General features: G+C 40.2%; 1 protein-coding gene across 5 annotated transcripts in view; it reads right to left on the bottom strand.

Annotated features, from left to right (window-relative positions):
- Positions 1-14894, bottom strand: part of LOC5574780 (switch-associated protein 70) — a 96392-nt gene that overhangs the window by 18322 nt on the left and 63176 nt on the right. For 4 of the 5 annotated variants that reach the window (XM_021852514.1, XM_021852511.1, XM_021852515.1 and 1 more), the window contains exon 2: positions 1020-1409. In XM_021852514.1, the coding sequence (XP_021708206.1) occupies positions 1020-1118 (99 nt within the window). In that variant the 5' untranslated portion in view covers positions 1119-1409. The remainder of the gene's footprint in view (positions 1-1019; positions 1410-14894) is intronic. The other variant, XM_001655287.2, reaches the window with a different exon arrangement.

The raw sequence follows: 14894 nt of genomic DNA, 5'->3' as shown, positions 1-14894 counted from the left end.
ACTACAAAAGTTCAACGGTGCATGTATATGTACTAAAAACTTCAGAAGAATACCGTCTAGAAATTGAAATAATGATTTTAGTACCGTAAAATGGGGTGAAGTTGATCACTTTTGAGCGGTTATAGTCAATAAGATCTGATAGGATGCATGTATTATCATCCAAATATTTTTAAAACCAGTACTGGATGAATGTTCATCAAATTATGTAGAGGGAACATTTACCAAATGCTGTTATAATAACACAAATAATTTTTAGTAATCGAAAAGTGATTTTTTTTAATCCGGGGTGAAGTTGATCATATACTGTGAACCTTGGAAACCTATTCCAAAAGTAAAAAGACATGCTTTTCACTAAATATGGGGTCACTGAATTCGAATCAAGTCTCAAAAATCTTACAACTTGTTGATAAATCGATAAATTTTGTAATTGAAATTTATGAATTAAAGAATAAAACAAATTAAACGCCTAAACGACAAGAACATATTTTATCTTCGGAAATGATTTTTTATACTCAATTCAAATTTGAAACTGGGTTCAGAAAAGAAGTCTGGAATTTATGAGACAATTCTTTTGAATGGTGTATTTATATGGGCTCGGTAAAACTCGATTGTTTGAAGAAGAACCCTTCAACAGTTCATAAAACATTTACTGAAAATTCTGTTTTTTTATAGTATAATTATCTCCAATGTCAATTCAAATTTAGGAACATCAAGAGCAGCTATCAGACAATGCGACATCACAGAAATTTTGAAAATTGAAATCTAATTATAGCTCTACTGGCAGACTAAACATGTGGGTACGGGAATGATCAACTACACCCCGAATTACGGTATGCATATGGCTACAAAAGTGCAATGTAGTTTCACGAAGGAAACTTGCAGACGTCGAAAAAGTTGAAATTTAGCGTGACATAATTTGTGCACCATCCCATTGAATACGAATTTGTGAAGCGTTGAACAAGTTTTTCGTGAAAAAAATGTGTTGCAATTTATAAATAACAATCAGAAATTCCACCTACCTTCAGTTTGGATTTCCCCACAAATCCGGAGCAGTCCTGCTGTAGGGCGCGAAACGCATGCCAGATACTGTTGGTCACGTTCTTCAGCAGTGTCGTCATGGCTGAGCCTAGTTGATACGTGCTCTCTTGGGGCGCACTGCTATTCTTCTGTAGTCTAATGTCCCAACCAACAGCAACGTCTTCTTCGGTGGTCGTCTATCACCCTTGAATCACACAATCGCGGCAGCAGATAGTGAGCACACAACTTTTCATTTCTCTTGCCGGCCAAAAGTCTATGCCGAGAATGCGTTTGTTCCAGCAATCATTCTTCGGTTACCATTTGTTCTTCACGACTAGATATACAAAACTTAAATCGGGGTTTTTGTTTCTCCGCCACGCACTCAACACCTGCTAGAATGGGAGATGGGAAATTCTCACGATTAACTTGGGCATATTGTTCGACTCGTTTGCGCACAAGGTAAGCATATTTAAATTAGGACGCGACGCGTGGCGATTGGGTGGTGGACTACGCGCAATTTATCTAGGTAGACGTTCGAGAAACAGAATTTGAAATGAGCAAAATCTCAATATTTTTTGCGCAATTTACAAGGTTTACAGACACTTTTGCGTTCGACTTATTCAGAACAGATATATACAGTATTGGCCAAAACATTGGCAACTTTTTCGATGTTCCATACAAAATGGTCAACTTTAGTAGGCTAGATATCAGTTGAAGGGTTAGAAGCAAAGGGGTGTGAGTGACAAAAAACTAATTTTGAGAAAATTGAGTTTGAAGTTTTTTCAGTCATTTTTTATTCCATACAAATTGTAAAGAAACCGAGAAAATGGTAACTCACACCTCTTTGCGTTTGGGTCCCTCAGTTGTTTTTAATCGTTCCGAATGAAATTTTCCAATAAATGTCAAGTATAAACTAAATTTCAGCATTAATTTTTGAGTAAATTTTCAATTTGTGGTATTAAAAATAATAACGATTTGACTAATGTGAATTTTTTTAGGAAAACTTTCAAATGAATTATCTTTACAAAAAGTATGTTTAGCAAACATTTTTATTCCATGTCAATCTACACCTTTGCTGAATATACCATGAAACTACTTCTCCTTTAATTGTTAAAATTCACATTAGACAACCTGTTATTGCTTTTCAAAAACGGTGAAAAAATTATATTGAGATTTTAGTTATGTGTAGAGTGCTGTAAATATTTCATCATCCCATAAATAACTCATATGTAACCCTCTAAAATTGATTGTTTTGTATGGAAAATCGAAAAAATCCAAATGCGTTGTCCAATACTGTAGGTTTTGGTTGGATGATATGGTTTGTTTTAGCTGTGGATTGCCATTATTTTGTTTCTTACGATGAAACGATAGGACTGTTGCTGTTTACTAAGAGGTAAGTTCGCTTTAGCTGGTTTGAAAGTTTCACGTTTCAGGTGTCAAGTTTGTGTAAACAATGAATATTGTATTACATTCCTTTCGCATGTGATTCACAGCCGGTGGTATATCAGATGCAGTTTAGCGGAATGAGGTCATTATTTTTTCTTTACCTGAGTTTAATAATCAGGGTGTCCATTCAAAGGCAGATTTCAAATTCTCGGATTTATCCCGAATGCCTAAAAAAGTTAAAATAGAATGACAACATGCAATTACATATTTTCCAGACATGTTTGAAAGAAAGTTTTGATATTTGATTTTACTTTCAAAATGTTCGTTAGGATTTTAAAGCAGTATCTTCAACTACATTCGTAAGATTTTTCACCATAGACAAAATTTATGCAGTTTGATAACACCATGTATCTAGACTGTCAAATAATGGAGAAATGTTGTAGTATAATAAAAATGAATTAAATAGAATAGAGGATTATATAAGTCTAATCATTAACTCTTACAAGCGTCTCGTAAATTCTTCATTTACTTTCTCTTGGTGTTAAATAATGAGTAATACCAAATCATTCAAAACATTTTCAATGTCATGGTTAGCACCGAAATTCTGTTTTCTCTTCTTTAATTGTGTTCATTAACCCGTATCCGATTAGATGACGATTTTTTCAAATTGTTATTGTGAACGTTCAATTCAACTGATTTAGATGTGGTTTTCTCTACATGCAATCCAAAGGCTTTTAGTTTCATATGCTGGCACAAGTGTACCAATTTATTTCCGGTGGCCGGAGTTATTCCAGTATCGGGTCAGGTCGGGTGAAAATTCGATCAACTTCCTTTTCTGAACAGTTTAATCATAGTAAATAGTGTTTAAACACCTCAAATTAAACAGAAAGCGGAAATTACGTATCCTCGGGTAGTATTGGGCAACAGGTAAAGATCATTGACTATGACTTAGAAAGCTGGGATTTTTTTTTCCAAACGACGTGCAGTGCTGAGCTTCAAATTAGTTTACCATCGTTGCTTCAGTATGATCTCGAAAAGCCATGAAACCTTGCATGCAAATTGTTAGGAAGAACGCATGCAAACTGTTTGGAAAAACGCAGCTCTGTGGATCAATTGTCAGCAAATGTTCATTTTTTCTAATGTTTCGGATCTTCCGGATGGCCATGTATTCAGTATTCGAGATCATACTGAAGCAACGATGGTATACTAATTTGAAGCTCATCACTGCAAGTCGTCTGAATAAAAATCCCAATCTCAGCTAGTCTCAGGCAGAGGAACTTGCCTACTCAGGCTCGATTGTAACCGTATGGTGCGCGAGGTCAGTCCTGCGATTCCGGTGGAGGAAGGCTTCCGGTTCGCAGGTGCTCCGACTACTCATTACTGATACTACATGAATGGCAATTTCTTGGTTCTCCGTAAAATCCGGAATATCCGTAAAAGTGGACGTATCCAGAAAGTTGACTTATGCTATCAACTTTCAGGATATGTCCACTTTTACGGATATTCCGGATTTTACGGAGAACCAAGAAATTGCCATTCATGTAGTATCAGTAATGAGTAGTCGGAGCACCTGCACCATCGAGCGTGAGTAGTAGGCAAGATCCTCCTCTTGGGACTAGCTGAGCAGATCGCGAAACGGACCGACAAATGGTCGTCGATCGCCTGTGAACCGGAAATTTCTTCCGTCGAACGACCACGGCTGCTACCCGGCCAGCTTCGGAGTAGGTTGAGTCCACTGTCGGGGACTAACTGAGTAGATTGCGTAGTTGCACCGGACAATGGTCGCCGGGATGCCTGAGAACCGGAAGTTTCCCTCCACCGGAATCACAGAACCGACCCCGGCATCTGCCTGGATAGCATCGGGAGATCTTCCGCTGTCGGGGAACTCTTCGTCGGAGTAGGATAGATCCATCGTCGGGGACTATTCTGAGTAGTCCGTAGCGAGTCATCGGCTTGAGTCGTCCGAGCGCCAACCGGCCAACAACAGAATAAGAACAACGCGTAACGTTACCGATTCTGGGAGATATTTCTCCATTAAGGAACTCTCCATCGGAGTAGACTAGACCGTCTGGAACTACGCCGAGTAGTATCGGTCACGACGAATCGCCGGCTTTGGGTCGTCGAGACCCTCGTCATCCAACCGATCCGCACGAAGAGCATTACGAGCAGCGTAGTAAAGTCCAGAGAACCAACATGTGGCCGGCCTCAAAATGTAAGTGAGGGAGACCGCAGAGACAAATCGCAGGCAGAGCGAATACAGCCAGAGGTGACGAAATGGTGTGAAGGAATCTACAAGCCCTCAGCCCCCTGAAGTAATACCATGAGGCAGTTCCAGGAGGACATCGGACTTTTAGCCCAAGCCAAATAAATGTGGCGTGATACAAAATCGTTTTCCACTTTTTTTCTCTGTACCGTAATCCGGGAGCAAATTGATCACTGGGGCGAATTTGATCAGGTCGGTGCCAAAAAACATTTCCTCCCGGGGATGCTGAAGGTTTCGTTGGCACCACAGACATTCCATGTTTTGTACTTTATAGATGTCTTATGATGATTTTGAACTATTTCATTTTCATTGGGGTCAGTTTTGTTTTAAAATATTCACACTTTTTGAAGGTGTAAGCAATACAGTTGAAAATGTCGGTGCTGTGGTGCTATGCCTATGTCAACTTTGAGTGATTAAAGTGTTGTGTGAGCTTAAGTATGAACTGGACTCATTTTTGATATCATACAGCAAATGAGGTAAAGAGTTTTGCTCAAAAAACCGTTTATTCTCAAATAACGTGCTTATTTCAAGGGAAATTGCCTACAAATAGGCGTATTTGGCAGATTTTCAAAGTTTATTTTTGCAATGAAATGATCAAATACTCGAGTTGTAAGGATTTTGACATTATTTTCAGATTCAGGAGACCCAAATTAAGTAGATAGGGAAACTTTTTATTCTTACACCTGCTTTGTTATATGGGGATCAATTTTTTTTTTATTTTATGATATTTGAACAATTTTATGACATGCTCAATATTATTTCATGAAAAGTCGATTTCGTAAACTGATGAAGATCAATGAAGTACTGGTTGTGTCGAAATTTATTGACGGTATTTGAATTCCGAAGGAAAACAACAAAAAATTGTAAAATAGTGATCAATTTGCCTCCGGATTACGGTACCATACTCGAGACGTGCATCCGTAATAGACCGTTGAGTGAGACCCACAGATCCTAAACCCCATTAGCATCCTAGATAGCCGAAGTAGGTTTCTAACAAACGGGGAAGTTTCTAACTTTGCTGGAATTTCGAAAATTCTATATAAAAAAAAATATTATAATTAAAATTCTAATCATTATAAAGAAAGTAGCTGAAAAGAGCAATTCAATCTGACGGGTGGGGGAAGAGATATTCATGGTTTTTTTTTTTATTTTTGCTCAATAACATGTATTGAAAATTTTTTAAAATTTCTCCATAGTAATTTCCATATAAACTTACATTGTCTTTGGGCCACCTTTGAATCACCACGAAAAGCTGAAAATTTCACTGCTCACTTTTTTATGGTGATGATGGTATTGAAGGTGTCTGGGTTCGATTCCTGATCGGTCCATTATCTTTTCGTAATGGAAATTTCCTTGACTTCTCTGGGCATAGAGTATAATCGTACCTGCCACACGATATACGAATGCGACAATGGCAACTTTGGCAAAGAAAGCTCTCAGTTAATAATCGTGAAAGTGCTCAGAAGCAGGCTCTGTCCCAGTGAGGACGTAATGCTAAGAAGGTATGAAAGATATGGGAGATTGGATTTTCAAACATTATTACATTTTGAACCCCTCTAATGTACATTTTGTTTCGACTATACTATGTATACTAGTACAAAGTAAGTCGGATCAATCCGAAGCAACTGTGAAATTTATATTGTTATAATAAATTAACTCGCATAAGAGTACAGATTAGTTCTTAATAAAATCTACACACTCGCATTGCATGTTATTTTACATCACATATAATATGTACGTATATCGCCTCAACTTTTGAACTCATTAGACTTTTTCGCGACATCTTATACGTAAACATTTCACATATGAGCATCGCATAACGCAAAAGGTGATTTCATTATACGTACATTCTGGTTGTCTGGGAACACCTCGATAGTCACTAATGATCATGAGGTCATAATGACGACTACCTTCGGAAGGGAAGTAAAGAGATGGTCCCGAGATGAACTAGCCTATGGTTAAAATTATCATTATTAAAGATTTAAGAACAAATGTGCTTCAATGATTGAGCTATTCCGATTTCTAATCTAAAATTAAGGGTTCTCTAAAGAAGGTTTTAACATGCATATAATTACATATAAATCTTAGTCCGATTACTTAACAAAAGGAGACTCTTAAAACTTAAAGTGTTTTTAATATGATATATTTTTCAATATGATCTCAGATTCCAGCCGGTAGATAAAAAGCTTCAGGAAATTCGAAATTTATCACCTTTGAAGAAATAAATTATGGCGAAATTTAGGCTTAAGTGAGGATGAATCGAAGTTAAATCTAAAATTTTCAAGAACACAAATGTAGAGAACTAGACAACCATCCAAGCTGAAAACTTGATCGACTGGTCACTTGCTTATGATGACCATTTGATCAAGTTTTTAGCCTAAACCGCTGTCTGGTTCTATAGATTTGGCTTCAACTCATCTTCACCTTAAACCGTGAATGAATTATCTTTCGCATTTGTTTAAATTTCTAGTAAAATTATTGAATCAATATCTTTTTACATTTTTGAACTAGTTTCCTGCTGAACTACTAGGCATAATTGCTGAACAAATTTCTGACAATTTAAAAAATAATTTTTCGTTTAATGTACTGAATCAGTTACAGGGTTCTTACTTAAAAGACTTTTGCTGAGTTTCCTTCGAAAGGTAGGTAAAAGAACCCTTCTGGCTATTCTTCGTTGATTACGCCACAAATGTTACCATGAATCAGATCTAAATAAACTTAGCGGGTCTATCTGGAATTCGTCCAGGTTTTCTGTCAGAACCCATTCCTACGCCAGAAATATAAGCCGACATTAAAATTTTAAAACTTCACCGGAACTTTCATCACAAAATCTAACAAAAAAATTCAGACATTCTGTCAGAAATATCTGGACAACGTTTACATGAATTCATAGAAAGTTAGCAAAGAATCCATCCCTTTCAAGACACTCTTATATTCTGATCGAAAAAAAAATGTTTGTGTAATAATACAAACCAGTAAAACATTACTGTCCTGCTATTTCATTTTAAAAAGCTGATACAGATTATTGTTGATTTATCATCAGAAAATAGTGACTATAGTGACCATTTCTCTGAAAAAAAGTGATTTTAGTGAATTTTCGTTGCAATAAGTGAAAAATGTGACCATAGTGACCAAGTCAACTAAGTAACTCAAAAAGTCTAAAGTAACTCGAGACCAGCCCTGTGGTAATTTATAATGAATCCATCCAAAATTCATTATTTCACCCAATGACCCAAGCTTTTCACCAACTGCTAGGAATTTACTAAAAAAAATCAAGAAAAACAGCCAGGGATCTTTTATTCACTAAAAATCGTATTAGTAATCCACTAATTACCTTTTTTAGTGATTTTTTATAGAACTTTCAAGAAACTGGTCAATTATCGCTTCGATTTCCGTTAGTATTACTGCAAACTTCTTTTGAGATTTTGCCATGAATTTGAAAGGAAATCTATCAAGCATCTCATCAAGAACCCTGCCAGGAATCCCTAAGTACGTTTCTAAAAAATGTTCAAGGATTTCAATGATGTTCCATACGATCTTAATTAAATCTGCCCAATACCTTCAGCCAGGAATTCACAAAGCATCTCACAGGAATGACAATTGTCAGTAAAAATTGTCAAAGATGTCGAGGATTTTTAACAGAATTTAACTGTAAAATACTAGAAACCGTTAACTATCTGTGCACGTCAACCCACCAAACTCATCAAGATATTCTTCTTTCTAGCATTACGTTCCAACTGGGGCAAAGCCTGCATCTCTGCTTGATGCAAAGTGCAAGTTGTCAGGCAATCGTGCATGCTCAGGCAATATTTTCTACTTCGCCCATAGCGCTTTTTTTATTAATGACATAGTGCTATTTTCTAGTGTGTTCTATATTTACCGTATTTTTTCCGGTTATTTAAAATTAGCTGGGTTTTCCGGTTTCTCCCAGATTTATTAGATGGATGGATGCCCTGTCAATGGCTTTGAAAAAAATAGGTTTCCGTGCAAATTTATTAGAAATCATATACATATTGGCATTGATTTAAAAGTCCATGATCCAAAATAACGACTTCACGTCCCAAATTCGGCCAAAACTCATCTTTTCAATTATAGAAACCAATCACAATAAAAATACATTCGCCGATAAAGGCCAGCCAGCCTCATCTCTGATTAATTCGAACTAATTGCAAACAAGTTTTTGATTGGATTACCAAAAAAAAAATCACGAACCACCCAGCGACCTAGAACCAACGTCATTACGTCTCACAATGTGGCCGTTTGCACTGATCGTCCGCCGTCTAATCTCGCCAATTTTCACACCGAAATGGTCAGCTTTGCCGCCTACCTATCGGCGTTCGATTCTACGCAGGGGGACCGGTGGTGTTGTGAAACACCTCACTATCTACAGCTATCTTTCGCCAGTCTTGTTCGCGGAGGCGTAAAGAGTCGTTTGATCATTTTTCATCCGAGACGCAGTTTTTTGTTTGTTTGGGTTGATTTGCACATGTCGTAGTGTTATGTGAAAGAGTCGTTTCAATTGGGACAAAGCTTGTTTCTTAACTTATTGTTTTATAATATACTGTAAATTACTGTAACCTCTGAGCTTTGTTTACCAATTAACCATATTTGCATGTATTCATCCTGTGGCAAGCACAACAATACTCTATGGCTCAATGCCCTTGGAGGTAGAACAAATCTCTAACACGAAAAAAAAAAAAATAGACTCAGCGGAATTCCATCTTAATTGTTCTGCAAAGTTCAGGTTTTGATTTTACATACTACATAGTACTAGGCTTATGAAGGTGTTGTACATAGTACATAGTACTAGTCTATAAACAGTGGAAATAGTGTATAAACAGTGGGTATAACGATAAACCTTGAATTAAAAATGGGAAAATATGCAAGGATTTGACATTCAGTAGTTATTCCAAGAGTTTCAAAATAACAAATATTGATACGATAGCATATCTTGTTATTGTAATGTGATGTCCAGCTTTTCGTAAAAGCCTTTGAAATATTTAAAATAGTTATGAAAGCAAAACATGTGTTTACTTTGTTTTTGATTTCAAATTCCCCTGTACCCGGCAACATTTAGTATCTAACATCTGGCGGCAGTGGCGGATCCGAACAGAAATAAAATAGGTATTTGGGAAGAATCTTTCAATGAATTACTACGACGGATTGCTGATGATATTTCAAATATCTTTGAAGGGGTCACGATCTGCAACAGATTCCTATTCTGGACTCATTCCATGATATTTGAAAAATTCTTGACCATACCTAGACTGTAAGATCTTTAGAATCTACAAGAGGACACTTTCGTTACATTACTGGGAAAATGAAAGAAACTTATAACAAAACGTTTTAGTTATTCACAAGTTTTTTTTTTTTACAAAACATCGAAAGGACGAAAAGTCGAATGGACAAAAGTTCGTATCCAAAAGTGGTAGAGATATGCGAGTATATTTTATTTTGGCACGAGCTGACTAGCTATTTCTGCACAGTTTCTCAAAGCGATCGAAAGGTGAAAGGTATACTATGCTGAACACCTGAATGATGTAGAACACAATGGTACAGAAGCTGAGGATAGCGGTTAATAGTAGCTCACTAACTGATAGGAACGAAAATCGTTAAGCAATCCAAGATTTTTTTATTCTTGTATTTATAAAAACGTACAAAAACATTCCTCGTTATAGTATAACCTCGCAAAAATTCAGTACGTTTAAATTCCTCTACAGTAACTGGATCTGTATTACTCAACAAGAATCCCACCAACCGCAAGTTCATGGTCCGCACTTGAGCGTACACAACGGTTATTCCCGCACCGTCAATGGCGAACTTGAATCAAAATAAAACAAAAAGCGGTGGGTACCTGCGGCCCAGAGGTAACAAGAGACGATAACGACGGCGACGTCAGTCGTTGTTGATATGGTGTCAGTATGGTATGCAGGCTGTTCTCCGTCAGTCACTCGGCGGTTTACACATCGTGAACAACAACAACAACAACACCGTCGACATAAATCTCGTTTTATCCTTTTTAGCCTTAACTGGAAACGGATGCTCTCACGACCAGTTGCGGACACCGCCAGCCAGACAGTCAGAGTGCAGTCAGGAGTGCTTTAGATAAAACTGATACCGAGAATTGACCCGTTCGGTTCGGTCGTCAGTCGTGTGTTCAAAAATTCTAGAACAAGCTGTTTTAATGTGCGACTCACCGCATTGATTGTGACGACTCACTATGGGACAGAAACCTGCTTATGTTGGCCAAAACCTCTAGCGATCTGGTGATGCTTTCCAAATGACATCAAACCATCGAAATTTTTTTTAGGTTAATTAGAGCCTTATATTGGCGGTATTTAACTGTACATAAAGGCATAGTTGTCCCATATTGACTTTCAAGCTAACACTTTTTTCATCGCAATATTCTTGTTTCAATATATATGTCACTACGCATATGAGATCTAACACACTTTGTTATAAACTATTGTGGGAAAATATGAAGCTGGAGCTGCCCCATATCGAAAAATAAAGGTATTAAAGTCTCTACGAGATCTTTCAACCCAAATAGTAACTGCAAAACATGAATGAGTATGAGCATGAGCCTAGATGACCGTATAATTCGTAGTTGTTACACCGTGATTGACCAGAGCAATCGGATTTGCACAGAAATTTAATGAATACCTCTCTCAATGAGCACAAATCAAGAGCTAAAATTTTCAAGGTCAATAACGGCACCGGCCACGTTCTCACAGTAATCGGGGAAGGGAAGGAATATTAGTTGGATAACCATTATGTTTATGCACTTTACCGGGACCGTTGGCAAAAGATGTTTTCGGACGTGCACTTGAAACTCGCGACGCAGAATTGCAATTCAAAAAAGACCGATTTATTCACAGCACTTTATTGCTCGACGGATTTGTTCACTGTGCAAATTCTGTACGAAGCGAGACGGCTCGCGGATCGAGTAAAACTGAAAAACTACCTTTCGTATAGAGGCGATACGATAAGGCCAGTGGTGAATATAGGCATGATCATAACCGATCGATTGCGATCGGTGATATCTACATCTAACTACTATATTCGATAAGAGATAGGAGATAAATGCGTGAGAAAAAGTGGGATGAATAATTTACGCATGTGGAACGTATCTGGGTGTTGCCAGTCAGACCGGCATTTCTGAGTTCAAACATGCCGGCCGCCTTGAAATCGCATAGATTTCAAACTAAAAATGTAACTAAATTTTGCAATCTGGTGTAGTATACCTAACGCTACCTAAGTCCTTTTCAATGATTACTACTCTTATTATATCTCTTGATGTAAACAAATTTTCTGGTTCAACTATTGGAGACACTGATATTTTGATACTGCTGTGCTGCTTAGTGACCTTGGCCAACTTTCGATTGCCGACCGTAGTGATGATAGACTGCATCGGTTGCTCGACAGTGGATGCACCAAGCATGCAAGATGATGAGCAGCTTTAGCTGGGAAAGCTGGAGTTGGGTGGATGACGATCCATCTCCGGTCGTCTGCCATTGGCCATGGTAGTGGAACACACTTCAATGGTTGTCTGTCCTGGCCGTATGCGCTCAGGAGATCGCTGATGGAGGCCTCCGGGCCTGGTGAGAGAGCACGATTCTACAAAATATACGAAGCTTTTTACGAGGAATTGAACAATTTTAACATAACTTGCCTGGTGCGGAGGCCCTTGCGTCCGGGCCTCCGCGGGTGCCCATGGCACCGCGATGCTGCCGAGTTTGGCAGACGAAATCGATGATCACATGCTGACGCTGAACATCTAGGTTGCCGGTTCACGGTTGACGGAGGTCTTCCTGACGAGTGATCAATTCGTCTGATGACCGATCGGATGGAACCAGCGACTCGAGCGACGGGCCCATCGCTCAGGGGACGATGTGTGGCGTTACTGTGATTGCGAAGAATTTGAACAATAGGAAGGCAAAATCATGCACCAAAACCTCGGACGGACAAGCGACGACACAGGACAGTCTTCATGCAGACCGGACGGTTGGCGGACTGGGAGGCCAATGGTTGGAGACGGCTCGATGATGATGACTATCCCGGTGACCGGGACGTCGATGCAGCTATGGGGGATAAACATTCCTTGAATTTTTTGAATTACATTATTATACAACTACTTAACTGGAACCGGAGGGCCACTATGAGGACCCTCCGTGGTGCGAAGGCACCTCGCTCGAAAAACTACTGCTTTTCTGATTGGGACTCTTGATCGTTGTCCCGGATGGGAAGGATGCAAATTTTCGAAATGCCCCTTCGAAAGACGCCGTCCTGCGTGCGGACGGTTATGACGCGGACGTTTCCGTCGTCACCGTTGAATACTTCGGAAACTCTGCCCAATCGCCACTTTTGTGGTGGCAGATTGTCCTCCTTCACGAGGACCAAAGTTCCAACGTGGAGATTATCGCGTTTTCGGGTCCACTTCGTCCGATTGTGGAGATCCGAGAGGTACTGCGACTTCCACTTTCTCCATAGCTGCTGGACGAAATGCTGAGTGCGTTGCCACTGGGACAGACGATTTTCCGGAACCTCTTGTAGGTCCGGCTCTGGGACGGCCGTGAGAGGTCTGCCAACTAGAAAGTGGCCTGGTGTGAGGGCCGTGAAGTCGGCGGGGTCGTTGCTGAGCGGTGTCAATGGCCTAGAGTTTAGGATCGCTGCAACTTGATGAACAACGGTGTGTAGCTCGTCGTACGTCAATGTTCTGTCACCGATAGTCTTACGGAAGTGGCCTTTAAAGGATTTCACTGCCGCCTCCCACAGTCCACCGAAATTCGGAGAGCGAGGCGGGATGAACTTGAAGTCGATTCCATCTTCAACTGCTGCATTGACCAGTACGTCTTGCTGATGATTCAGCTGCCGACGAAGTACTTCAAGCTCCTTGTTCGCTCCTACGAAATTGGTCGCGTTGTCACACATGACCAGTTGTGGCTTACCACGGATTGCGACGAACCGTTTGAAGGCCGCCAAGAAAGCTTGAGTTGATAGGTCGGCGACGATCTCCATATGAACGGCCTTGGTTGCCAAACAGACGAAAATACACACAAAAGTTTTTATCGGTGCACTTCGTCGTCCTGGATATCGGATGTAGAACGGTCCACATAAGTCGATTCCTACTTTCTGGAAAACAGTTCCGGGTGTAACCCGGACGGACGGTAAATCGGCCATCAACTGCTCGTGGACCTTTGGTTTACTCCTGAAGCAGGGAACACAACGATGGATGGTCCTACGGGCGACGTCTCGGGCACGTGTTGGCCAAAACTTCTCTCTGATGGAACTGATCAAGAGTTGCTGTCCGGCGTGGAACAGTTTTCGGTGGTAGTGGTCCATTATCAGCTGCGTCAGCGGATGTTGATGATGAAGAATCAGCGGATGCTTGCGGCTTTCTGCTATGGGAGCATTATGCAGCCGGCCGCCGACACGAAGTACGCTTTCGGCCAAGAAAGGATTCGCTGTAAGGAGCTTCGACGATGGACTGATAGGCTGATTTTTAGACAACGCAGCTATTTCCGCCGGAAAGCTTTCCGACTGGGACAACCGGACTAACTGTAGTTCGGCTTCTTTGAGTTCCGATGATGACAGATTACCACTGCGCTTGCAGACACGGTTTCTCGGGATGGCGTTGTGTGCGAACCGACGAATCCATGCAACGAGTCGGACTAGTATCGGAAACGATGACCGGAGCAAAAATATCGAACTAGGTGGCTTGATTTGAGCGGGAAATGATGTTGCTGGCTTTTCCTCCAGCAATGCCTTGTTCAACTCTGGTTGAACAGCAGTTGACTTGGGCCAAGTGGTTCGATCTTGGCGTAGCCACAATGGACCTTCGAACCAAACCGACTGATATGTCAACTGTGCAGGTGTCATCCCGCGGGATACGATGTCCGCCGGATTGTCAGCACCAGCGACGTGATTCCAGACTCCAGACTTAGTAATGTGCTGGATTTCTGATACTCTGTTGGCTACGAACATTTGCCAACGTGACGGAAGTGACGACAGCCAACACTTGACTATCATGGAGTCCGTCCAGAAGTAGGCATTGGCGGAAATGTGGACGCTATTCCGGAATTTCTCGAAGAGATGACTCAGAAGTAAAGCCGATGAGAGCTCCAGTCGCGGGATCGACTGCTTCTTCTTTTTGCGGGAGAGGTCCTCCAGCGGCGCCACGCGCGATTTCGACGTGATGAGGCGGACGGTAACTGACCCATCCGATGAT

This window comes from Aedes aegypti, chromosome 3 (assembly GCF_002204515.2).
Source record: "Aedes aegypti strain LVP_AGWG chromosome 3, AaegL5.0 Primary Assembly, whole genome shotgun sequence".
NCBI lineage: Eukaryota > Metazoa > Arthropoda > Insecta > Diptera > Culicidae > Aedes > Aedes aegypti.
The sequence above is the reverse complement of the archived record's forward strand: the minus strand, read 5'-3'. Positions and strand labels throughout refer to the sequence as shown.